The 24,972-nt window shown below is 38.8% G+C and overlaps 1 protein-coding gene across 2 annotated transcripts in view; it reads right to left on the bottom strand.

Annotated features, from left to right (window-relative positions):
• Positions 1-4,463: 4,463 nt before the first annotated feature.
• Positions 4,464-24,972, bottom strand: part of LOC145501302 (E3 ubiquitin-protein ligase NEDD4-like) — a 37,909-nt gene continuing 17,400 nt past the window's right edge. The window contains exons 9-28 of one of the 2 annotated variants that reach the window (XM_081480796.1): positions 23,748-23,920; positions 18,661-18,741; positions 18,386-18,459; positions 16,920-17,043; positions 16,713-16,817; positions 16,245-16,343; positions 14,948-15,002; positions 14,568-14,626; positions 13,675-13,740; positions 13,020-13,183; positions 11,613-11,681; positions 10,381-10,502; positions 9,960-10,030; positions 9,434-9,529; positions 8,988-9,061; positions 8,364-8,424; positions 8,032-8,091; positions 7,516-7,623; positions 6,684-6,853; positions 4,464-6,377 (exon numbers count right to left, since the gene is read on the bottom strand). In XM_081480796.1, the coding sequence (XP_081336922.1) occupies positions 6,275-6,377; positions 6,684-6,853; positions 7,516-7,623; positions 8,032-8,091; positions 8,364-8,424; positions 8,988-9,061; positions 9,434-9,529; positions 9,960-10,030; positions 10,381-10,502; positions 11,613-11,681; positions 13,020-13,183; positions 13,675-13,740; positions 14,568-14,626; positions 14,948-15,002; positions 16,245-16,343; positions 16,713-16,817; positions 16,920-17,043; positions 18,386-18,459; positions 18,661-18,741; positions 23,748-23,920 (1,934 nt within the window). In that variant the 3' untranslated portion in view covers positions 4,464-6,274. Of the gene's footprint in view, positions 6,378-6,683; positions 6,854-7,515; positions 7,624-8,031; positions 8,092-8,363; positions 8,425-8,987; positions 9,062-9,433; positions 9,530-9,959; positions 10,031-10,380; positions 10,503-11,612; positions 11,682-13,019; positions 13,184-13,674; positions 13,741-14,567; positions 14,627-14,947; positions 15,003-16,244; positions 16,344-16,712; positions 16,818-16,919; positions 17,044-18,385; positions 18,460-18,660; positions 18,742-23,747; positions 23,927-24,972 lie in introns of both variants that reach the window. The other variant, XM_081480788.1, reaches the window with a different exon arrangement.

The raw sequence follows: 24,972 nt of genomic DNA on the forward strand, positions 1-24,972 counted from the left end.
GAAAGGAGATTTGCAACGGAAACCGAAGATATCAACAAAACACAGCTTCATCCTACAGTAGCCGTAAACGAATTGACAATTCTCATGTAAACAAGTAAATCTGTTGGAGATTAAAAACCTCCAATTTAATTTATTTTCTATCGGAAACGAAGTCTCATCTAATTTTGTTTAACATAGTTTCATTTTCAAAGTTTCTTTTAAAGAAATATAGTCGGCTTCAGCTGCAGAAAATTTCGAAAATTAGCAAACTTCAAACAAGAGTTTCCGCAAAACTAAAGAGTACTAGTGTCCCAAGAAATTGCAGGTATGTCTGTGAACGTCTATCCCCAGAATGTATCTTCAAAGACAACACAGTTGTGGCTTTTTCTTCGCGTACCGTCACGCGTTTTCGGCGGTTGTATCAGGCTACCACAGAGTTTTTAAAAAAACAGCTGCAACGTGTCTTCCAGAAAAATTTCATAACATGTTTATAACTATAGAATGTGTACTTCTTATAGCGTAAATGAACTGGTTAAGGCTCTAAGTATAATGTTATTATCGCAAAGGAAACTTTATGTTCCACCATTTTGGTTGTGTTTCTTGGATTTTATCTCGGTAGACCGGGCTGAAATTTCTCATATGAACAGACAACAAAATTCGTCCCAGTAACCGAGCCAGCCTGGTTACCGGGCTCATATGAAGAAGCCCTTACGCTAACGAGCCATGAACAAGACGGAATTTCCATAATTCGAATATCGAAACACAGGTCGATCCGGACTCGACGGTTTATATTTAATTATTCCCAAAGAGTGAATAATAGAACAAACCAAACTTGTGTTGTTTACTATGGCACAAGGGTCTATCAATATGTTGCAATAAGTATGAACGAAATCGGTTTTTTGGCTTAGTTTGTCCGCGATTTTGATGATCATATTTGATTTTCACTGACATTGACTCTTACAAAGTGCGACAGAACAGCATTACCTTGAAGCGATTTTGTTCCCTAAAGCAAGTTTGGAGAAATTAGTAGCTGCTACAGTAATTTCAAATTGCAAAAATTGATACAAACCCATTATTGGGTAACTAGAAACAGACGCATGGCTTGTAGAAGCAGCCTCACATTCAGTGCAGGAACAGCGGAATGTAGGGCACAGCCACAGTATTTGGTAAAATCGAAATCTCTTGTGCGTCCCACTATTGCTTCTTATCGCTTGTACCGTTCAATTCTAAAGCGTTCCAAAATCATGAAGCCGAGGTTTGCGATCACGCCGATTCTCCTGTGATAACAGAAGCTAATTTATGTAAATAACACTTATACAACAAAAGACACTCACAAGTAGAATCCATCTCTACTGATTTTTTTAGCGACACAGTTTCAGGTATCATTGTAAATAAATCCTAGAATTCTAAAAAAGGTGACACTAAGTGTGCTTACCATTTAACAAAAAAATCCGGAAATTTCGGATGAAGGTCAAATGGTACGGTATTTTTCGGGAAAATCCGTTCGGAAATTGTAGACTACCTCCAGAGGTAGTCCTCTTTTTACGTTTGGAAGGGAACAACGGAAATTTCCTTCCCTTTCCAGTCTCTCATCAGCCGAAGACAATTACAAGAAAACGAATTGCAAATGGTAGGCGCCATCTCATTCAGTTGGTTTGCTGATTTTGGAAAAACCCTTACCATTATTCAACGGTCATCCCAACCGGTTTATTCTGACAAATGGTATGCACGTTAATAGTCAACTCTCTTTTCCCATTTATTGCTTGTGAAAAGCTTAGTAACCAAGCAGGACTTACGGGAAGTGATGAATGATTTGTACACTTTCAGCCTTTTTAAAGAAATCTATATTTTAAAACATTCTTATTAAATTGGCCATGTGAGATGAAACACGTACAAAAAAAGAAAGTTAGCATTTGGTACCTTAATCACGTGACCAATGTTAAAAAAAGATAAGTCCCTTTGTGATAACTTTGGGAAATCTATCCAAAGCAAGCTCAAAAACGTCAGGAATGCCACAAAAGTTGGATTTTAGGTTTTTATGTTAAGGTTTTAAAGTTGTACCTTTCTGTTAGCTTGTTTTCCGTTGGAGAGTTGACGGATATCACGTTTATAAAACGTACACAATAGACCATATTCGTATTATCGGGGTAATTGAACTGGAACTACCGGTAGCTTGCAATGGAGGCTCAAGCGTGGAAATGCCATTAACAAGAGAGTGATGTCATTTGCATATGAAGGTAAGCTAGTTCCAGTCCAATACTGTGAATACGAATATCGTCTATTGACCAGGATGAACGGTAGCACAAAGTGGACTGAGGATTTCCCAGGACATTCTGCAGATATCCTAGATATCTTTTATGTCAAACTAAGAACACTCATTTACTGGAACACCAGAACGTGCGCCGCCGGAATACGACATACAGAATAATACCGATTATGCAACGGTTTTCGGCTTTCTTATCGGCTGCTTCCTTGAGACATGGGATAATTGACAATTATTGGACGAGCTGGAGCAAAAAAATCGTGATTCGTCAGTTGCGAGCACAACATTTAGTTGCCGAAGATAAAGGCCCAGTCAAATAGTTGATCTGCTAGACACTGACAAATCAGGATATTTAGCGATAACCGAGTTCAACAATAATCTTGTTCTATCACGGAGTTGGTTTGGGTCTAGAACAAATAGTACAAACGTCAAATCGCTTTACGACAACTATGGAATATCAAAGAGTGGATACTTCTATACATGAGCAGAACATTTGCAGTAAATCACTATCAGATGGCAATGTGAATGAACAGACAATTATTTGTAAGCAGTATTACTTTTGGAATAGGTAAATTGATGACTGGAATTCCTTAACAAGCAATGTTGTCGCGGAAAACAATGTTAGTAAGTTCAAGAAGCTTTTGTACACGAATTTAAGTGCTCGTTAGCTTTCTTTTATGGATGTATGCCTTAACTAATAAGTAAAAACTAATAATTGCGTTCGACGAAGTGGAACGCAAACCTAATTGTGACCTGTGGCTTTTCAGAGTTGGTTACCCTGTGCACGGTTCAAGGCCGAAAACCCCGCATTCCTGTAAGGACACCAAAATGGCCACCCCGCTTGATTTTTGCAGGGGATGTCACGGCCAGTAAACTGGTACCGTTTAATGCTAAGACATGTGATAAGACATGTGGCGAACATGTGAGTGTGTGAGCAGGCCATGTGAGCTCGTCTTTCCGGTGGATCTTTCTTTGACTTCTTTTCATTCAGTCGCCGTACGCTTCGCTATAATGTGCTCTCAGCGTTAGATTTTGGCGAATTTAAACGTTTCGACGGTAGCATTTATCGAAATCTGAGGGAATTGTCCTTTATTAACACGACTTGGCTTTGGGATGATAACCGTGGGAACAGCTACATTTTAATTGCATTTGTTGATTAGTTCCAGTCGCGACAGATAGCTCTGTCTTTATCCGGTCGCAATTTTAATGTTTGGAATCGGTGGAAAAGTACTCTGAAGGCAAGATTCATAAGACTACTTTATTCATCAGGGGAAATACTCGATTTAGTCGCACGAAGTTTGTTTACGGGAATCGAGCACGCGAAACGACCACGCGATTGATAATGCCAGCTTAGAACAATGTACGTAATTTAAATCTTCTATGAAACTTGAGAGTCTAAAGAAACTGGCAGCGTCACGCAACGTATCAACAAATCGTGACCTCTTCACTAGCATGGACTTTGACACTATGCATATCTGACTGTAAAACCTCGGTTGCTGCTGAAAAATGTTGATTTTAGCAATAGACAAAGGTTGAAAGTCAGCTAGTGAAATCATTTATTTACGGTATATATATATTAAAGTGAGAGCGTCGAGCGCACTCTCATAATCTCTGATTACTACTAGTTTTAAAAAGTATTAGATTTAACCTTGAATTCATCTCACACGGAATATATTTCTACATCCTTATTTATAGTTTATATCTATGTTTGGGGGTCAGCTTAATATACAGATTAAGTTCTTCATGTTGGCACTCTCTTTGCAATTTGTAAATATTATAATCTTTTAATACCAATGCAAATAAGTTGTTATATTTGAAGATCACGTGCTGGGCTCTCGGCCAATGAAAAGAAAGGATGAAGGATTAGAATGATAAAACTCATTAATTTATTATATTAGTAAGCATTGTTATTATTTTAATCACAGGAACAGGTTTGCCGCTTGTAAGGATAATGTAACAATCAAAGAACGATTTCAGTCAGTTGACTTTCAAATTCATTTATATATTTAAATTGGAGCATGACCATGCATGTGTTCTGCAGTATTGAGAGATGAAATTTTATAGAAAACAAAATGGTGCAAAAAAAATCTGGACATCTTAAATTTCGGTCTCAATCTTGAAAGACCAATTCTCCTTACCGATGCCTTGTGTTAGTTTTGAGAATTGTATAGGGGCATCAAAATAGTTAGTCATAGTTGACTATTTCTCGTTCGCGTCACAGTTTTTTTTTTTTTTTTTTTTGACTCTTTATTTTTATAAGAATATTCTTTTTCCGACCGACGCTGAATATTCTTTTTTTCCGCCGATTTTAGGCTGAAAATATTCTTGCGAATAATATCCTCAGAATGTAGCGTATGATATTTCTGATATTCTGATGCGGCTCGTGTTTTCTACATTTCCCTCGTGTTCACAAATGCCCGTCGTGTTTTATCACAGTGTAATACACGGCTTAGGCTTCTTTATTTGTTAAATAAAAAAAGGAAGACTGTAATGTATCAACCATGTAAGGAGACATTTGATCTTCGTCAGTCTTGGGACTATAGTAAAAACATTACACTCTTTTCCGTTTCGCAACTTGCAAATTAACCATCTTTAGGCAGAACATCATCACAGAAATGATGAACCGTCACGGAAAATGGTCTCCTACTATTCAAGAAAAATAAAAATGATGAAGAGCTTGAAATATAAAGATTACATTCCCTGAGATGTTCCGTCCTGGAACGCGTCACCGGACACGTAGCTAATTTAGCAAGAACTGACACACTACGTAACTCGTGGTTGATGCATTGCAAGCTCACCAAGTTAATCCTTCATAAATGTTAAGGTTAACTTTCCAATGAAATTGGAAAGCTACCGGTATTTTGATTTTGGTCAGAAGTTTAGGGATACAAATCTAGTGCAACATTGCTTATCTATATAATTCAAGTGAAGTGATGTTTGGTCACTTTAGCAGATGCAAAACGGGCCGTGTTTTGTTACCAGGTTTATAGACCGCAGAAAGGTTTGGTCCACCTGCCTTTTCCCGCGCTTTCTACCACTTAGATACGCTGCAGAAGATCGCAAAGATATTTACCTCACGGGATATCTCCCGTGGTTTGCCACTAAAGAGGTACACTGTAAAGACCGCAAGGAGATGTAGTTCAAGTATTTTTTTCCTGATTTGCCACTAGTTTAAAAGTACACCAACAAAATGTTTCGCTCACAATTCGCCCACGCTTTGCCACTGACTGTTCTGCGAATCAGCCTCTCCTTTTTTTACAAATAAATTTAAAACGACTGAACCTTTTCAGGCGGTCTCATTATCAAATTACGTTATTTATGCAAGTAGCACTTAGAGGAGCTACGTCACGGGGTGTGCATCTTGAAAAGTTTCGCCTAAATTTTTGAAGTTTGTCGTTTGATATCCGTGTTAATCTTCTACATCCGTAACCATCCTAGTTCCTTTATGGTTTAAACTACTATTTTCATGTTTTATTCAATTAAAAGGTAATTTTGTACGTGGCCAAAATAACTCAAAATGCTGTGACTGAGCTCATTTAAGGGGCGGCTATGTCGCGGATGACGAATGTTGAAAAAAACCGCAAAATGTTCTTTTTCAAGTTTGTCGGTCGTCATCTACTTCGTTGCTTTGCTTTTCTACCATATAAAACTATCTTCCTTTTTTTCTGCTTCCCTCCCATTTGAAAGTAACAGTTTGTACATCTGGAAAATGACCTAAAATACCGTGACATAGCTCCTAAAGTATTGTGATTACTTTTCTTCTAGTTTTACTACAGTATTGAAAACAACAGTCCACAACTTAATTACATCATTACATCTTGGTTATGTTACCAAGACGTGTTTCATACTTCAGCTGGAAAGCCGATTTGACACCACTGTACAGGCGTTCGTTCATCAGAGAGAGGTAATAATCTTTACTAACTTCGTTCACTGAGAGGGAAAATATGCCTCGGTAATTTTCATCGAGATTGAAGGTCTTTTGTTTCATTTGATTAAATGTAGCGCCTCAAGTCCAGTGTATATAGCTTCGTGTTAATCCACCCCTTCAAATCCTTGGGTATTTTCGATGGCCAATCGCAACTTCTCTCGAAGTTCGTAGTACGTTCTGTAGCGAGGAAGATCGATCCTGTTGAAACTGAATTAAAGCAAAAGTACGAGATAAGGGAAGAACTGGGTTATGTTTTTGACCATTCTCCAGAAACTAGCGTGCCCGCAACAGGTTAACCTTTACGGATCAGAGTTCGAACTCTCATTCATAGCGATTGCCACACCTTCCCTCTGTGTTGTGTTAGTGTGACTATTTAGACTGAGGTCTACAACTAGTGCTGTCCTGGTCAAACTGAATCATAAATAGACGCACAAATCAAACTTTTCTCTATTGATTATAATTCGCCGGCCACAGCTTGGAGCTATCGCAAGTCGTCACACAGTTGCAACTTACCACGTATGAGCCCTTGGTAAGGAATGGGGAGTACCCCACGGTTCAATGGTGAACTTCTGAGGTCCATTGCTGCCATAGAGCTCGGAAAATCCGTTCATCGGGACACGTGATGTCCCTGTAACGAACTGCAAGAGCCTGGCACGAGTTTCCAGGTCAAAAGACGTCACAGCCTAAAAGGGAAACAAGAGTCGATACAGCCATTTCCATCGTATAGTTGCTGCAGCCCGTGAGGTTGCGGCAATCCCGTTTGTAAGCCAGTAGTATCAAAATAAAAAAAAATCTTACAGTAAAAGAAACTGCACTGTTTTCACTTGGAACGATTGTCAACTCTTTAGTAATGATATCCTCTGGCAAACTTCGAGTTTTTAGGTCAGTGCTCAGCCAAAAAGTACAGACATGGCCTATGCAAACTGATTACACATGCCATTTTCTAGCTGCGATGACGTTGTTTTATTGTTATCCTTATGGACGCATGGTCTTTACAACAACAGAGTAAACAGCAACTGTTTTATCTGTAAAGATTAACAGTGGTTTGCTATGCGCCACTTAACGATCTTTTTAAGGGCTAGATCCGATTCTATGACACGCAAAATTTTGTTTTTTTGACATTGAAAACAATTCTAGGCAATGAATTGAAACGACAGAAAACTGAACGGAGCTCTTGCATAAAAGTGAAAGGAAAACATGTACAAATAACTAGTTAAAATATCCCATCTTTACCCTGCAAGTATTTTAATACTCTTATTAACCTTGCAAATGGTTAATTAACCTGAAGCGGTAAGTATAGACAACAAACTTTTATTTCAAGCCAACTAGAGTAGTTACTATTTACCTTCCAAAACCAGACGATCACGTGATGTTTATCGCCGTAATCCCCTCGGTAATTTGTGTTTCTACGCCAATCATTGATGTCAATCTCCCCCAAGCCACACATGAGGAGCTAACAGGAGAAAGAATTATACAAGATTACAACAAAGCAAATAAAGCGGTTTTCAATTGAGTGTCGAAAGTAATCAGGCAATTACTTCGGCTTTGGTTTTGGTTTTACTACGGTTAGAGATTGGCTGAGTAGTCTAATAGGTATGTAAGTAATTGGTTTGGTTTTGGTTTTGGTTTTAAGATACTCAGTTGAAGAGCACTCTAAGGTATGAGACGTTTCTTTTAATCAAGAGCACGAATGGAAGGTGGCGAAACACCAAGAGAGTCCTTCTGTTTCTCCTACCACTTCCCGGCTAGCTAGCTAGGTCAAGCCGTTTCTAAGCTAACTGGTGCAATACCATGGTTTATCAGACCGTCCGGGTTGGACCATACGATATATAACGCTCATTAATATCCACTCTTAACTTACCTCCAGTTCCCTTTCGTCGAATATTTGAATCAAGTTGTGTGGTATGAGTTCCCCAAAGCCCTGGAAAGAACAGAATCATTTAGTTCGAAGAGCTGGGGGCAGCAATCAATTCTATGCACAGAACTAAGTGCGAACAGAACTAAACCACTGACATCCTGCACATTTAGAGCCTAGCTACTGAATGGCTTTAAGGTTTCAATTGAATGCAACGTAGATCTAACCACCACGTCCGTAGAGGGAAAACAAAGTTGTACTTACTTTACGATGGGTCTGGGTTGGTAACATAATCATAATTTGTTTTATGTTATATATGGGATCACTGAGACCCTCACCTCCATAAATTTCTTCATCTGGTCCTCGACGCGGCTTACAAATCTCCACTTAATTACAAGGCTGTAAAGAAAATCACATAACATAATACGGCAACTGTTTTCTTAAGAAGGTACTGTCTCAATAGCCAACCTTTCGTCTCTATTGCACCAACGAAAGAATAGAAAATGAGCTATCGTTCTACATGTGTGCTTGTTAATAGAAACCCAAGGGAAGTAATATTGGACGCAAGAACCTTATTCAAAATAATTTCTAAGGGGAATAATAGTTGCCGTCCAGGCGACCGTTTACTCTTAGATAACCCTTAACTCAGAACATTTCTTCCGTTCAGGATAAAGAAATTTCAGTCACCAACAGTAGTCCCTTTTATTGACTACACTCGCCCAGTCGATCACGCTAGTCGAATAATTGGTATTCTTGGATTTAGAAATAATCTTGCGCAAGGTCTTTGTTTACAATCAAACCAGTTTTGTTAAAGTTCACAAACGTCAGTCTTGCACGGTACATTCAAGGACCTTTTCGAATATCAGATTTATTCCAGCTTTGAAAAATACCCCGACGACACATGGACAGGTTGATAAGGTTTTTGTAAAAACCACGGCTGTTTCATTGGTGTGATTACTTACTTGATGTACTCTCTTTTGTTTGCATTGGTGACTTTGATTTCTGATCCACCTGGCTTAAGATCTTTCACAGTTACCTATAAACATTGAGACAAAGTCATTTTGGTTAACATCGAAGTCGGCATCAGTCAAAAAGGTTAACTGGAAAGTAATTTATCCGGTAGGCCTGGACATACAAAAGCACTGCCTGAGTACTGTGTTGCTATAAATAATGGCCAAGCACGAGTCACAGGTCGGTCGATCCGGAGGCAAACGCGCTTATTATCGCTCCACGATTTCCTTCTACAAGCGATCCTGGGACCGGAATTGATCGCAAATACTTAATCTTAGTAAGAACCACAACGTGAGACCCAAATAAAAGAAACAATCTTACAACACAAACAAATGTAAATGAGTAAATTTTCCCTGTTGAAGAATAGGAAGTGGTTTACGTTACAAGCTAAGTTTACCTGTCCAAACAGTTCTTCATCAACGCTGAAAGTCAAGTCCAGATCTTCTGGATCATTTTCCAGAATCCAGTTCAAACTGTTGTAGTATTCTGAGTCCTGCAAAAATGAAGACGAGAAAAATCAAACAAAACTACGCTCTAGTGACACCATCATAACGTACGAACAAGGAAGGAACACTTGAGAGACAAATGACGGTAAAGTTGAGGCGAATGTTGCCACTTGTAAGAAACTATTAGTCACTTTAAGGTGTAACGCACGGGAAAGTGAAAGAATTTGACAGATTATGATCCCACTGGAGGAACAATTTTCAATATAATTGAATTTGGATTCGTTTAGGTGTTACTATATCACTATGGTAGTGGCGCGATGCGCGTGGAGTAGTGGGTAGAGTTCGTTATGGCCCACTCTCTATTTTCCCACTGTTTACCGACGAAATTCAATATTTTCTAGGGACAAGGTAAATTTTATGAGTGAGAGGTTTTTATAGAACGTCATTACGACAAAATGTCTTGAAAATAACACTTACCACACTCTCCATATCAATCAGCGTGATGGGTTTACCCAACATCATTTTGTAGAATGGGCGAATAAAAAAAGCTGTAAAAAACACACATGTTTAACTATACGGTAGAAACAAGGAAAAAACACGGACATTAGAACAACAAGCAGAGATATCAAGTCTTAAGTCTCTCTTCGCGCGCTCGATTCTTTCCCAATTGAAAGACGGATTCAGCCCGAAAATCATCATTCTGATTACATACCACTACAGAGATCTTTGTAGAGGCTCTGATTGATTACAACTTACAACCTTTACATTATCATGGAATTTTTGCGTCCAATTTTCAAGACGTCTCTGTAGTGAAGAAAGAATTTAATGCGCAAAGAGGCCTGACCCTATTTTCCGAGGCTAACAAGGTAAGATTTCAAATCAGAGTGCAACGCGTTACCATCAAGTAGTTTTCCATGGTATACGGCCATTCCAGCTAGCCGACCAATAAACTTGAAGTAGGGCAGATGGTCTTCGTTACACAAGCCAGAATTTGGGTTAATCTGGAGCGTGTAGTTGTCACTAGAAAGTAAAACACAGCATACGTTATGAGAACTGTGTTGTTGTAGCCTGTAAATGACATTCTGAGATCATGTAGGGAACATATTAATTAGACTTCATATCTATTCACTTACTGAATGCGACTTTTTGCACCAAGGTGCACGAGAGGTTAACAACACTGTACGCGGTCAAGATCAGTTTAACACCGGTTCACTTAACGTCTTATTTTAGCCCGCTTAAAAACCATCTTGTTACTTTGCATTGTATGTTGTAGTCAATATATGGATGAAACATACGTCCATGAAGTTTATTCTGAGAAACACCGCTTACTACGCCGTACGGACACCCGGATAAGACGGGCACTTCTGTATGCCTGTCCCTTTGATGTCCGTATTAACCGTGCTCCACTGTATTACAGTCTGTAAATGATATAAGAAACTCAAAATAGAGTGAGTTTCTAGTAGTTGTAATCACACTGGCTAATCTTAGAATACAATCATGGTAAATCAGAACTCGATGTGAAAACATGACTTCAAACCGCGGGCCAATCGCGGGAAAACGAGCTACGATTGGTATTGATTCTCATGTAGCTCTTGATACAGTGTATGTCAGATAGGGCGGTTTTCGCTCGAGTATCGAAAGCTAATTGGTTTTGAATTACTACGCCACAAAATTGGCTTAAAAAACTCGCGCCACGTTTTCATCCAATCAGAAGCAAAGCTAAAACCAATCTTGACGTACTCGCACTCGTTTTCCCGCGCTTTGCGTCAGCTACATATCTTTACTTCGAGCTTTGATTGGCTCACTGGATTGTCTGTGCCCTTTGTGACTGACCAGAGTAATTACTATGGTTTTCGCTTTACGTAGTCTGTCCACGAACCCTCTATTTTGTGATCGCAAGCATAATATTTGCCGTGGGGGTATGATGAACGAGCCAAAACATATCATTTTAATATTATTTTAAACGCCCGCTTCACGGTCGCTGTGTTCGCGCGCTCGAAGAAAATACAAACGCCCCTGGACAGACAAGGTTTTACAACACTCGACTGAAAACCGCTCAATCTGTGCAATTCATGAGATATTAGGAAAAGCTAATCCTGCAACACACACCACAAGGCCAGTTCTGCTTACCTTGCCGAGTATTCAAACAGACCGTAATAAGGATTGAACACTTCCTTGGACAGCAAATAGAACCATTCTCTGTTTGATGCAAATACACAAGGCAATGTCAGTCTCAAGCTCATCGGATCGAATCTCCTAATTACTGCTGGCTAAACATCAATGTTAGTTTTTACACTTATTGGTACAGTTCTACAGGACTACTTGTTAGAACAAGTGCAACAGCGGAAACCACCTTCCAAGACCAGCCGGGGAACCCTTTCTTGAAAGTCCCGGTGGTAGTTTTGTTTACCGTGTTTACATTCAAGACCGAGATATTAAGGTGGCTGAACACAGTTTTTGATACCTGTGTTTCATTCACCTTTTTCATTAAAACCCTTGATCCCTCGGTCGTCAAAAATGGCAGCATGTTAGTTAATAACACAAACTTTGGTTTTTTGTTGGTTAAGCTGACGTATGTGCTGTTGCCATGGCAAAAAGGATAAATATAAATAGGCCTTTAAAATCGGTTTTGTTTATTTGCAGAAAATCTAGTCATTAGATTTTCTTTATAATTTGCATGCAACAAGCTTGTAACGATTCTCACAAGTTAACACCATTTTCCTAATAATTTAACAGAGAGATCTTTAATTATCCCTTGTTGAAGGTTCCCTGGAATATGTAGAATTTCTTTTGTTAAAGTTCAATCATTTTCAATACTCGAGTTATTTATTTCCTAAAGTATTTTCGTGCCAAATTTCGTGAAATTCTAATGAGTAGTTCTCGAGAAATAGGCGTATTTCCAAGAGTGCAATTTTCATTCAATCGCAATTTTTTGACTTACTACGCATGCGCTGCATTTAACTGGGTTCTTTCGGTATTAAAGAAAGAAAAAGCTGAGAATTGCTGGGTTCTTCGCATCGTTACCTTTTCTAACATATCTTTGTAATAAAAGACTAAAGCCATCAATACACTGCGATCAATTATAGAGAAGAATAGCACAGATAGTGCGGGTGTTGAGTAAATAAAATGATCGCTCTATTGACGGCATGTTTGTTTTTTGCAATCCTTGTGCACGCGCTGAATTACATCAGCAAAAGCGCGCGCGAAAACTGTGTTCGGCCACCTTAATAGTTTTGAAATTCAAACAGTAAAACTATCAGGAAACGAAAGTGAATGGACTGGTTTTTGAGCTAAAACCCGCACTTCTATTCCTTAGATTTAGATCTTAAAATATTTCTTCGGGTCCGTAAAGTTACTGGGACTTTCCAGAGAGGAGCCCCAGAGGTCTGGAGTAATGCCCATCCATTGTCCTTGGTTAGTATCCAGTGTTCTCTCCGCTGTGAGAGAGTGCCGTGCTTAACTACGACCACAAGAACATGACAATGACATGGGCTTGACCCAGAGTCCAACGCGCTAATGCCAAGTCGCTACACTTACCTCTGAAGTCCGCCATAATCTAAGCCAGTCTCTGAATCGAAAACAATCCAAAGTCTTGTTTTAAGAAGCTCCGTGTTAGTGACAGTAACAAAAACACCTCGGTACGAATCCAACATTAAGTTATTCCTTCTCACGTGAATTTCGTATTTGTTAGGAACATTGACCTGAAAGATGATGAAATAGAAGTGAGAAAAAAAAAGACAAAAGCAGAAATGTATCAGAAGTCAAGATCTGCTTTTATATATGCCTCCATTCTTTTAAAGTACATTGTAATATTTCTTACAAGATGCGAAATACAAATAACCATTATGTAACTATATATAAATGGTTATCAGTCTGTCTCTTTGTCACTTTATTTATTTTTTGTTGTTTCTTGCTTTGTTTGCTCTTTATCTTTCATCTTGAAATGTTCACAAGCGTGCTGAAATGTGAATGTGCCAATTTCGATTAACAAGATCAACATAAGAAGAGGAGACCTTAAATCCTCAAAGCATAAAGGTAATGCTTTCGAGGTTATTCGAAGTTCACGTAATGACACGTACGGGCTCGTGTGCATGGTAATTATCAAAAAGTCAAAACTATCGACGTTACTTTAAGTCAATAGTGAAATCAATAAAAGCAAAGCACATGCACACCAACACGACACAACACTTACTGGTCTCTTCAGCTTCGACCTGAAGTAATCACACTTTCGCTTAAAATCTCGAGAATAAGGCACAGCCTGGAAAAAGGGAAAAAACATAAGAAATTAAAAAGAGACTACATGCCAAAGAGAAGCCAAACCTATTTGTGCTTGCCATGCGCAAGTTGCACTCTCTACCATAGAGAATTACAGGGGAATTACATTGTAAAGAAATCTCATCCAAAAATACTGAATCGGAAAAAGTCTTTCTCAACACTTTCAAAGAGCTGAAAACACTCAGTGGTATTCCAATTTCTCGAACCCTTGAGTTTTCGAGCCTCTCGAGAACTCGAACCAAAGTCGTTTCCCTCTCCTCAGTCGAACACTGTAATTTTCGAAAAATCGGAATTCAACTGTACAACTAAACACCACTTTCTGATACGGATCAAGCTTTTTAGCAAAATCAAATTCTAGACGTATGCTGTATACAAAACGTTTGTTCGTCTTCAGTTGGAGAAACTTTGGAGACATTTTGCACTCTACAGTTGTGTAATAAATTGAAAATAACATTTTTTTGCTCATCCTCTCCATCTAGCCTGCGTCGCAGATGCAACCGACCGCGGGTCATTTACGAGTAAATTTCCGTCTGCGACACAGGCTATACACCTTATTCCAAAATGGTGGCCAATTTATTATTCTTTTATCTGCATGTTAATTAGCCCTCTTTGCCTCATTTTCACTTCAAAATTCTTTTGTATATTGTACATGTTGACGAGGCAAAGAGGGCTAATTACCATGTAAACAAAAGAACAATAAACTGGCTGCCATTTTGGAATAAGGTGTATCTCCACCATGCTGAACGGCAATAAAAAAAAAAGTAATAATAATCCCCTAACAGCTCAATAATGTTTGTCCATTGTTCCTACCTGGGATGGTTTGTTGTTGATCTGAACTCGAGGGTCTTCCCACTGAGTTGACTTTGTGTCTAAAAGAAAAACGATCAGAACCAATATTAGCACACGTGATGAACATGTTAACACTGGAAGAACACAGTATATGTGAAGTGATTGAAGCTGTCGCAAATGAAAAATATATATATTTCCTTTACATCGTCAAAAAAGTGAAGGAAACACATATTACTAGACAAACCAGAAAGAAACACACCCATAAAACTACGCATAAAGAACTAGTTTTGTTTCTAAAATAAACTGACACAAACGATATTAAGAAGTAGTACTATTTTTGAAGACCATCACATCGCACTTTGAGAATTTTACAGTGATTAGTAGTTTAACTTAATACTTACTATGATCAATGTAGAAGACTCTGCCATCTTGGTGAACTCTTTCCTCCCAGCCGTCCTGCCAGAGTAATATTCAAACGATTTTTAAAATATTCAATCGTTCTGCACGTTGTACCATTATTACGTACTGTAGGTGTGATGACTAGTGTGTCTATACTTCAAAAGAGCACTGTGTAGCGCACAGTACCCGGACAAGCAACATGTAGCTCTTGCAGTGTTTCTTTCCGCCCAATTAAATAGATGGGTACCAACACCAACAACAACAACAACAACACCACCACCACCACCACCACCACCACCACCACCAACAACAACAACAACAACAACAACGACGACAACAACAACAACAACTTTATTATGTACCAACAAGTATTGTTGGGTTAACTATTTTAAATGCTGGTAGGGCAAACTGTAAAGGCTGGTTTTCACTAGCGACGGAGTCGTAATCGGAGTCATAATCAGAAGCACAGGGTAATATGATCTAGTATAATTAAAGCGACGGAGTGGGGAGCAGAACACTGAGTCGGCTTGACTCCGTCGGTTATCAACCAGTGAACGCTACATTGTCAGAGTCGGAAGCAGAAGTGGAAGCGGAAAAATCAATCAATCACAATGCTCAATTCCGGGACTTGTGATTGGTTGGTTTTTCCACTTCTGCTTCCGATACCGACGATCTAGTTTTCACTGTATCCCAAGGGATGGAGTCGTAAACTGAATCGGAATAAATGGAAATGTTGTGATTCTTCCAAGTCTGATTCCGTCAAGCTTATGACTCTGCTGAGGCTCACGAATCTGATTTTCGATTTTCACCAGGTCATAAGCGTTCTTTTGACTCCAACTACGACCCTGACTCTGTCGCTAGTGAAAACCACCCTTAATGGACTAAAATTCTATCCAGCAAGAGTAAAAATACTCCTCATTACGGTAACTGTTATAGTTCCTTCACACGGAAAAACTGTAACTGTTTTGTCCATAAAATAAAAACATAGAATGAGATACAGAGCTGACGCCATCGCAAGTGGATCTTAAAATTGCAGCAAACTCTTGAGAGTTTAGCATTGTAAATTCTCAGTAATGGCAACAAATTACATGACTTCAAATACTAACTGGATTCAACTGTGAAACGAAAAACGCCAGTTTTGTTTCTTTTATTTTGCCGTGTTAAAAGTACTTGACTGAGTTGGCTGAACTGGGATGTAATTCTGGGGATTTCAAGAATGTTCGATTTAGGGTTAACTAGTAATCGAAATTCTGGAAAAGGAAAATTAAATGATTAAAGAAACATCAGCCAAAGTCTTACAGGCAAGGGTCCAAGGTCTCGGCTAAGTGCGGCTGATCTGGCAATTTCTGGAGACATTGAGGGTCCTCCACTTGGATGGTGATGGAGTCGAGGATCACGCTGGAATAACACAACATATTAAACTATACAACAAGACAAGATAAAGTTAGTAAGATATTTTAATATGTCTCTATTGAGCGTCTGACAGGTCTAGCGTTCTCTGACACAAGCAGACATTGAGCCAATTTATAACATGATGTGCTTATCACTGATCACTTCATAACAGGTTGATCAATTCGTTACCAAGGCAATCAGCAATAGCAGAAAAAGATGCTGTTGAGTTTGTACAAGGTCTCATATTGAGAAGAAATTGGTCAACTAACACTTTTTGTCAATGTAAGAGTGATTTTGATTTTGTTAGTGTTTTCTTAATGTTATACATGTAGCTATGACAAGTGTAGGTTCCGTACAACTAATCACTGAACTCACCCATGTGGTTTTTCTAGTGTTGTGATCAATGTAGAAAATTCTACCATTTGGAGCCCTCTGCATGGCCCAGCCAGGAGGAAGTAACTCCTCTGAGGGCAGGTGTACCTACAAAAAAAAAAGGAAGCATGACTACAGAGGATGAACTAGTTCCTGAAGCACTTTTACTAATGCCTGGTTGCACATCATAACCCTTACAGCACACATTACCTGGTTTGTTTCAGTGTTTTGCGATGACTGTTCAGTATCGTCAACACTAAGGTGCCGCCTTATTCTAAAATTCCTTTCTCGTTGGGCATCATTTTGTTGCACTTCACGCTGATGGAATGATTCACTAGGAAATAAAGTTTTGGGTGAAAATGCATCAATCTACATGTATAAGCAAGTGTACTATAAAAATAGCAAAAAAATTGTCAAAGTTTGTCCACTATTTCCAATTTGTAAAAAAGTCAGTTTTTTTTTTTTTCAGTAGTCATGTCCGAGGAAAAAATCCAGAGAACCAGGTTAGATAGAACCCTATGAGCTAAGACAACCCACATACAATGCTTGGTAGATGCTATTTGAAACTGGGCTACACTGGTTAAGATTACAATTTATGTCCAGAAATGCACACTGCCACAGTAACGAAATTGGCAGATTTGACGAAATTTCATCAAACTGAGTGTCAAAGTGAAACCAGCTTTGCAAAATTCTAACCAAATAATGATCACTTCCCAAATTTTGTGACATCTTTCAATTTTGTCGACAACATTTTGTCAAATCTGCCAGTTACATTACTGCATGTGTATTTCTGGACGTACATGTCTCTCTACCATTAGACTTATGGTGCTCACACTCAGGGCAAGAGTGATCACCACACTATGCCATGTCTACTCCCTGGAGCGGAGAGCAATATTGTCACTCCTACGTATAACTCAATCAACTTTTAGCTCCACCTAAAAGCAACATACTGCAGTGTTCTCCAGAAGCGCCAATGGCCAGCATTTTCACAGGCTAAGAGCACTTGGTGTGAACAACTTGACGTACCCAACAAGAAAATTTTCGTGAAATCAGAATCCGTGGCAAGTCAAAAAGATGGAGAGAGAGAGAGGAAAAGAAAGCTTCTCCTTTTTGAAGGAACATACAGAAATCAGTAGGTTTATACTAGGTCTTTAGTTTACATGCAATACCTTGTGATTGCCAGCCGATCACCTGTTCGATTGCACGATGTTAAATTTGCTGTTTTGTTCAAGATAGGTGTAACTTCATCGTGGGGTGATTCCTAAGTCTGAGACAACTCTAATAGTTTTTAAGAAGGCAACATTCTCATTAAGAGAAGGTAGATTTTCATGAGGTTGCAGTTCACTGCTAGTTGCTAAAGGTCGCCAACCAGTAAACACAGCAGCCATGTTGAAAGCCGGATTGAGTCTCTTCGCATCTGTTTCTGCAAAAACTGACCAAAAATGACTCATCTTTTCTTGTCTCAGTTGCCCCCAAAATACATCAGATCGCATCTTCAGTTATATAATTTTTGAAAAATTTCTGGGGTGCATGCCCCTGTATCCCCCTAGAAGCTAGCATCCTTCAGATGCTCAATTTGCAAGCACTGGCTACTTTAAATTTTTAGCTGACTACTCTAAAATCTGTGGAGAACACTGCATAACAAATCCTTTTCAATCATCAGTAAAAAAACTTACCTTCTACCAGTTGGCCGAACCCATGAAGTTGTTCTGGTTGCGTGGTCAATAAAAAATGTTCTACCGATAGCATCCTGCAAGTTCAGACTCAAAATTAGCAAAATTACTTCACTTATAAACTAAAAAGTTCAGTTATAAAGTCATGTAATTGACAGGAGGAGGAGGAAGAGGAGAAATTGTACATAGTGCTGTTACAAGTAGACATTGTAAAAAAGTGTTCACATGTCAATATTTACTCATGCTTGATCTCCAAAAACGAGTAACATGTAACCAACCTGTCGTTCTTCCCAGCCTTGGGGAAGAGGTTCCTGTGGTCTTGAAGGAGGAGAACTTGGTTCCTCCACATCTGGGAGTGTCTAAAGCAGAGAAAAACATAACACATTGCCTAGTATTTTTGTCACAATGTATGTACATGTACAATGAAAGGAACAGGACTCTAAAGTTTGAAAAAAATTTCTTGTAATTATAATACAATTTAGTCCCTGGGCACAATTTTCTTTTGATACATAGGCAGGGAGCTCATTGGAGAGGAGGCACCTCTTAGGGACAGGGTGCTTATTTCTTTTAGACATATACATTTGAATGCGGTGCAAAATGGTAATGAAAAACAACAGATACGTTAAATCAGACACTGATAATACACCAGGAGCTCTGACAGTCAATATGTTTGACATTCAGTTCTGATGAAGAGAGTACTTCATTCATCCAGTCAGCCTATTCCACGTCAATGTTTTGAATGTCAATCAAGTTAATGTTATGGGGCGTACTTACTGGAAGGGGGTGCTTACTGGAATAGGTGCCCTTATTACAGAAATAGCACTCCAGGGGAAGCCCTCATCAAAAAGCAGGTGCTTATCTAGCTTGCAGAACAGGCGTAATTTTTCTGCGTATATTTAGGCGAACAAAGGCGAAAGCAAAGTGAGCACGAAGCGCGAGTCGTGCACGAGGAGAAGAGCGCAAAAAAAACAACAACAACAACAACGCCTGTATGCATACCATTGTTCAAGCTGTTCTGCCCCCAGAGACACCCTAAATGACCAGTCAACCACAGCGTAAAACAGTGGTAATCATGGTGCGTTGTGGGCCAGACTTCCAAGGTCTTGTTTTAATCCCTAAAACAGAGAAATTTTTTTCTTTGGGTCAAGGTCATTCCCCAGTATTGCATTGTGCATCCCTACTGCGCATAATTTCAAGGTCATTCCCCAGTATTGCATTGCGCATCCCTACTGCGCATAATTTCACGCGTGATTAGCGCACGCGCATTAGAAAATGGTGGCTTTTTCTTTGCGGCTGGATCTCGCTATGGAGGTAAATCCTCATTTTCTCGAAAACGAGTACGGTGACCTATCCTTTTTTTCTCTTGTGTTGAATTGAGTAATAAATTTCTCTATGTAAAATCAATATGGGCCAATTCTTGTTGAGCAAGAAACAATCGTTGGAAACGTGATTTTAGCAAGCAATCGTGACTATAATCATGGTGTTATTGCAAGAATTTATATGGTGTAAACAAGGTGCTGTTGCTCCTAAACGAACATGGGGACCCCTCATTTTTATTTCCAAATTTAAATTCCTACAATATAAACAGTCAGTAGGCAAAGTTTGACAAAAATCTCAGTGCAGGTTCTATTTCAGTGGAATGACCTTAAAATGGAAAGGAAAAACACAAATCAATGTTTCGGTGGCCTCAGAATGGAATATGTGTATAGAGTCCTCAAAGCATTCTGGTGAAGAATTTTTCCTTCCTTCAACTGCCGCGAAAACATGACGATCGGTGCGCTTTCTAGTGAGTTTTGAGATAACAGATCGCGAATTTAACCCTTTGACTAGCAAATTTTCACCAAAAAAAATGCCGTTTTCAACTGTTAAATCAGTTTTTTTGGCTGCCACGATGCTAAATGGACCTTAGTTTTGTGGAGAAAGCTATTTTTTACCAGAAAGATAGATTTTCCCACAATTAGGTACCAAAATGTACAATATTTTAATTTGGCACAGGCATATAAGCTAAAATTTGGAATTTTTTTTTTGCCATGCACCTTCCGAATTTTTTTCTTGCCCCTATGCTTTCCTTTTTCCGGGCCCTTTTACTCTTGCTACCTTTTGCGTTTCATGTTCTTTCTGACTGCCATTAAAAAGCTGGGTGTTAATTATGGGCAAAGCCTGGAAATGGGATCTTGTTCAATTACAGGTATAATGGGCCATTTTACCACCACTCTTGCATCAAAACAGATGACATTGTTTTTCAATTTGCTATGTCAGAATGCCGTCGATATCAAAAACAGTCTGTTGTGTGCATAGATCTATTATAGCTCTACTATCTGCTTATCAAGAATATCTGGTGATATTTAAATTGATGACATCACAAGTGGTAAAAAGAGCACGACTACTCAGGGCGTGTCTATGCACTGTTGACAGTCAAAGGGTTAAAGCAGCTTCCTGGACTTTAGAAAACAAAAATGGTAACGTACAGTATTACTTCGAAGTTGAATTCAACTTTTGAAATGATTGGTAAGGCCACGGCCGATAAAATGACTGTAATAGTCGTCAGTAAAAACTCAAAATTCCGCTTTAGTGCACAGAATTAATTTGAACATGCGGCCATGCAGTGAAGCATGTATCCAAAATTTTGAACATTTTTTTTGCTTTCAGATAAGTTTTTTTGCCTCATCTTGTATGAGAATGTATTGTTATTGAACTTCCTGTCACATTTCTTTCCTTTGGTTGTCTTTATTTGGCAATTTTAGGTTTTAAAAGTTAACAGTATTTTTGCATGCCGGATTTCTGCATGACTAATTTACAGCAACCTCCGCAATTTGTTTGTTTAGTTTATTTGCTTTGTTCAAATATATATTTTTTAAAGTCTTATTCAGCTTCTACAGAACTCCTGAGAAAAGAACTAAGTGGGCACTAATTTAACACAGTTGTAATATGATTTATCTCAAAATAATTGACTTGTTTTTGTCGTCGTTTTGATTTACAATTGTCGTTTTTAGTGCAGAGTGCACTATTGGGATGGTTATGGGGGTTGCCTGCCGCTAAGGAACTAAGGCGCGATGGCGCTATGGCACTATGGCGCTAAGGTGTAAACTTTAATGTTTGTTTAATTAATTAATTTCAATTAATTAATTAGTCTAGAGGCAAGGAAGTAATGGGAGTAGGGTGGGAAAGGTACATGCGTACTCTACGTAAAACACATTCCATCGCCGTCGCTTAACTTTGAACATCGCAAAGCTATATATTTGTTTCAGGTAACCCCTTGCTCTCCTTGTGGTACCCTTCTCCTTAGAACAAAACTAATTTGCCCTAAACGCATGCGTAGATTAGTTAGGGTTCGTGGCTTCTATATTAGGTGAAGGATACATTGCATACGGAATCACGCACAAATGTTGAGTGGTTTTCCTTATAGTAGAGCTCAACATGTAAGACGCATGCGTTCTAGCATTGTTAGTGTTATACACTATCTTTACACGCAGTATTTTATATATCGTGTCATGTGACCAAGGACGGCAGTTATTTTTCAGGTAGCGCCAGTTGTCCCTTTTTATTGCAAAAGTGAAACGTTGCTGTGGCTGCGTAGCTTTTAGAATTACAAACAGGTCGGTTCAACAAATATCATCTGCTGTTTTCAATCTACAATAGTGTGCTTGTCAGGGTTCAAATATATTGCTTCTCCTTAGCGACTTGTTTATTTCTTGCCTTAATTGTGTCTGTAAGAGAGATCAAAAAGTTCTCAAGTTAAAGGCTTTAATACTCCGCAAATTGTAAATTTGTAACAAAAGAAACCAGGAAAATGCTCAAATATTGCTGTGGACGCCGTGGCACCTAATGAAAGTTCAAATTAATTTAATCAGTCTTTGAGGAGACTCATTTATATCGGCCAAGTAGCGCTGTTTATCTTCAATACTTTTCGTTGAAAAGCTTCTCAGCCATCAATATCGTTGTGTGTTAATTTTGAATTGTTTTATTGTTACCAACAAAGGTGGCAACAGAAAAAGAAAGTGGTATTTCGTGACTATCTGATAATTAAATTAGTTCTTGTTCATCGGTAAAAATTTGCATCTTTAGTAAAACATCGTCTCTGTTCCGTTTCTTCATCACTACATCAGATATTTAACTTTCTTTCATTTATCTCCAAAAAACAAGGACATCTTCCGTATGTTTTGGAGAAAACAGGGGTTTCATATTACATGGCTTTGCGAGGAAAACAAAAGTATCAAGTTACAAAGTTGGCGTGAAGAGCTAAATTGTCACGTTTACTGCTTCAGCGTATTGTTGAATTTAAAATGAACGAAAATCAACTGAAAGCACCAGTAGTAATTAATTTGTGCGTAATGTTTGGACCTTGAATGAAAATACAACCTTGAAACATACACACTGCAAAGGGGAAAAGCCGTAGCAGACTACCAAGGTAGACACAAACCGGAAGTGAACCGAGCAGGGGTGAGTACTTATGGGACTACTGTATCAGAGCTATCAATTGCGCTCTGCACTATCTGAGATTGTCTCACTAGTTTATTCACTGCACCATATTATTTCGTTAAGTGGCAAAGAAATTATCTGATTTCTTTTTTTAATTGGTTTTTACTTGTGTCTTTCGCTTTTATTTTCCGATGTTTTCTCAAATGTTATTTGTTAAAAAGAACGGAAATTCTGTTTTATTCGGCTTCATTTTGTCCTTAAGAGTCGACTCATTTATATAGTGGATTTTCTCGGCTTTTGTTGCACGGCAAAGAAAAAATATATTTTTTTGTTTTCTTCAATATGAGCTTCACACATCGAGTTGAGTTCTTTTTGTTGATGTTTCTTAATATTTTGGCCCTTCATTTATTCAACTTCAAATAAACGACATCTTGAAACCTGATCTTGTGTCTGTGGTTACTGTGCATGTGGTTTATTTTTGTGCTTCCTTTTGCTCTGAAATATTCCAAAAAACTACGGGGAGTTAGGGGTGGGTCGCGGGCAATTTCATGGGACATGCAGGTGTCAGTGGGTTAAAGGGGAGGGAGGAAGGAGACACGTTCGAAAATAAACAAACGGCTTCTCAAATAGCTTCATACACAGAACAAGATGAATAGATGATGCGACCACCATGTTGTACTTGAAAAACATTCGAGGATCATGTGATGTAAAGAAACCAGCTGGGTAGCTGCATTCATATTTGAATGCTGAAACAGCTTGAACAATGGTACGCGTACAGGCATTATTTTTTTTCACACTCTTCCTCTCATGTGCGACTCGCGCTTCGCACTTGCCTCACTTTCGCCTCTGATTGCCTAAAATATGCAAAAAAAATACGCCTTTTCTGCAGGCTAGTGCTTATTGGAAGGAAAGTGCTACATTCAAAACACAAAATAGTAAAACCAACCTGAATTAGCTCAGACAAGGAGGGACGTGATGGGTGATCACTTAATGGTGGAGCACTAGGAACTGGAAGCTCAGCATTGGCAGCATCAGGCACTGAGTTGATTACATTTGATGAAGGAACTGGGTAGTGGTTTTCAACCAGTCTCAGGTTAGTATCTGTAGTAACATCTGTGGCTGTTTCTGTAAACAAGTGATGTTAAGTCTAATATAATATGTTCTTGAGTATGCCCTGAGCAAGATTTCATATCGAGTGAGAAAAAAACTTTAAGCATGTGAACCTTTGCGTGGTCCAACTGGACTGGGCTGGGCTGGCAGTTTGCTGCTTAAGCCCCAGCCAAACGATCGCAACATGTCAACGCAACATATCGCAACATTGTTGGGTGCAACATGTTGTGTGCGTTTGGCCACCATGTTGCCATGTGTTGCGACATGTTGGGTGTTGTTGGCTCAAATTTGACCATTTTCAAACTGTTGAAGCCATAATTTTAAATAAAAGTTACTGTGTGGCATGAAATTTTTGTAGGACTTTTATTTAGCGGATTAGCAATTTTTTGAGGTTTGTGGGAACAAATTTTTGCGGTTTCCTTTCAAGCAGCGAGACATCAGCAAAGAAGGAAATGTAATATTGTCAACTTTTATTACTTTTTTATGTGAAACAACAGTCTATACTTCTCAGACATTTCAGTCAACGACAAGTTTCACGTGACTTTTGACTGCTTAGAGTTTGTTTTTTGTGCCTTAGAGATGGGAAAAGTATTGACTTAACCTTTTATCATTTCATTTTGTTTGTAGCGAGCTCCGACTGCCTTTTCTCAATGCAAATATCAAAATAAACATTCTTCTTACCCCAATGTATGATACATAGTAACACAAGTGGTTTAAAAGGCACTTTTGATTACATTAACAGAAGCAAATTTTGTGGTTTTTAATTTTGCTGGTGTTTTTCCTGCTGGAACTCACTTTTTGCAGATCAAGTACCGGTACCATTCGCAAAATGCGCAAAAATTAAAACCTACAAAATAAAAGTGCTACACAGTATGTGATTTAGTACTACGATTATCAGTTGAGTGAGGCGGGACAAAAGTTTGATCACCAGGTTTCAACGTGAAAATCGTGTTGTCACGGGCAACTGGCTCTGTTTCCAGCGGCAACTTGCGGGCCTTTGACGTCATTGGCAGCAAAGCGCACGAATTTGTAGGCAATGCACGTCTGTTGATATTGTTACC

The sequence above is a fragment of the Orbicella franksi genome, chromosome 1 (genome assembly GCF_964199315.1).
Source record: "Orbicella franksi chromosome 1, jaOrbFran1.1, whole genome shotgun sequence".
NCBI classification, from domain to species: domain Eukaryota; kingdom Metazoa; phylum Cnidaria; class Anthozoa; order Scleractinia; family Merulinidae; genus Orbicella; species Orbicella franksi.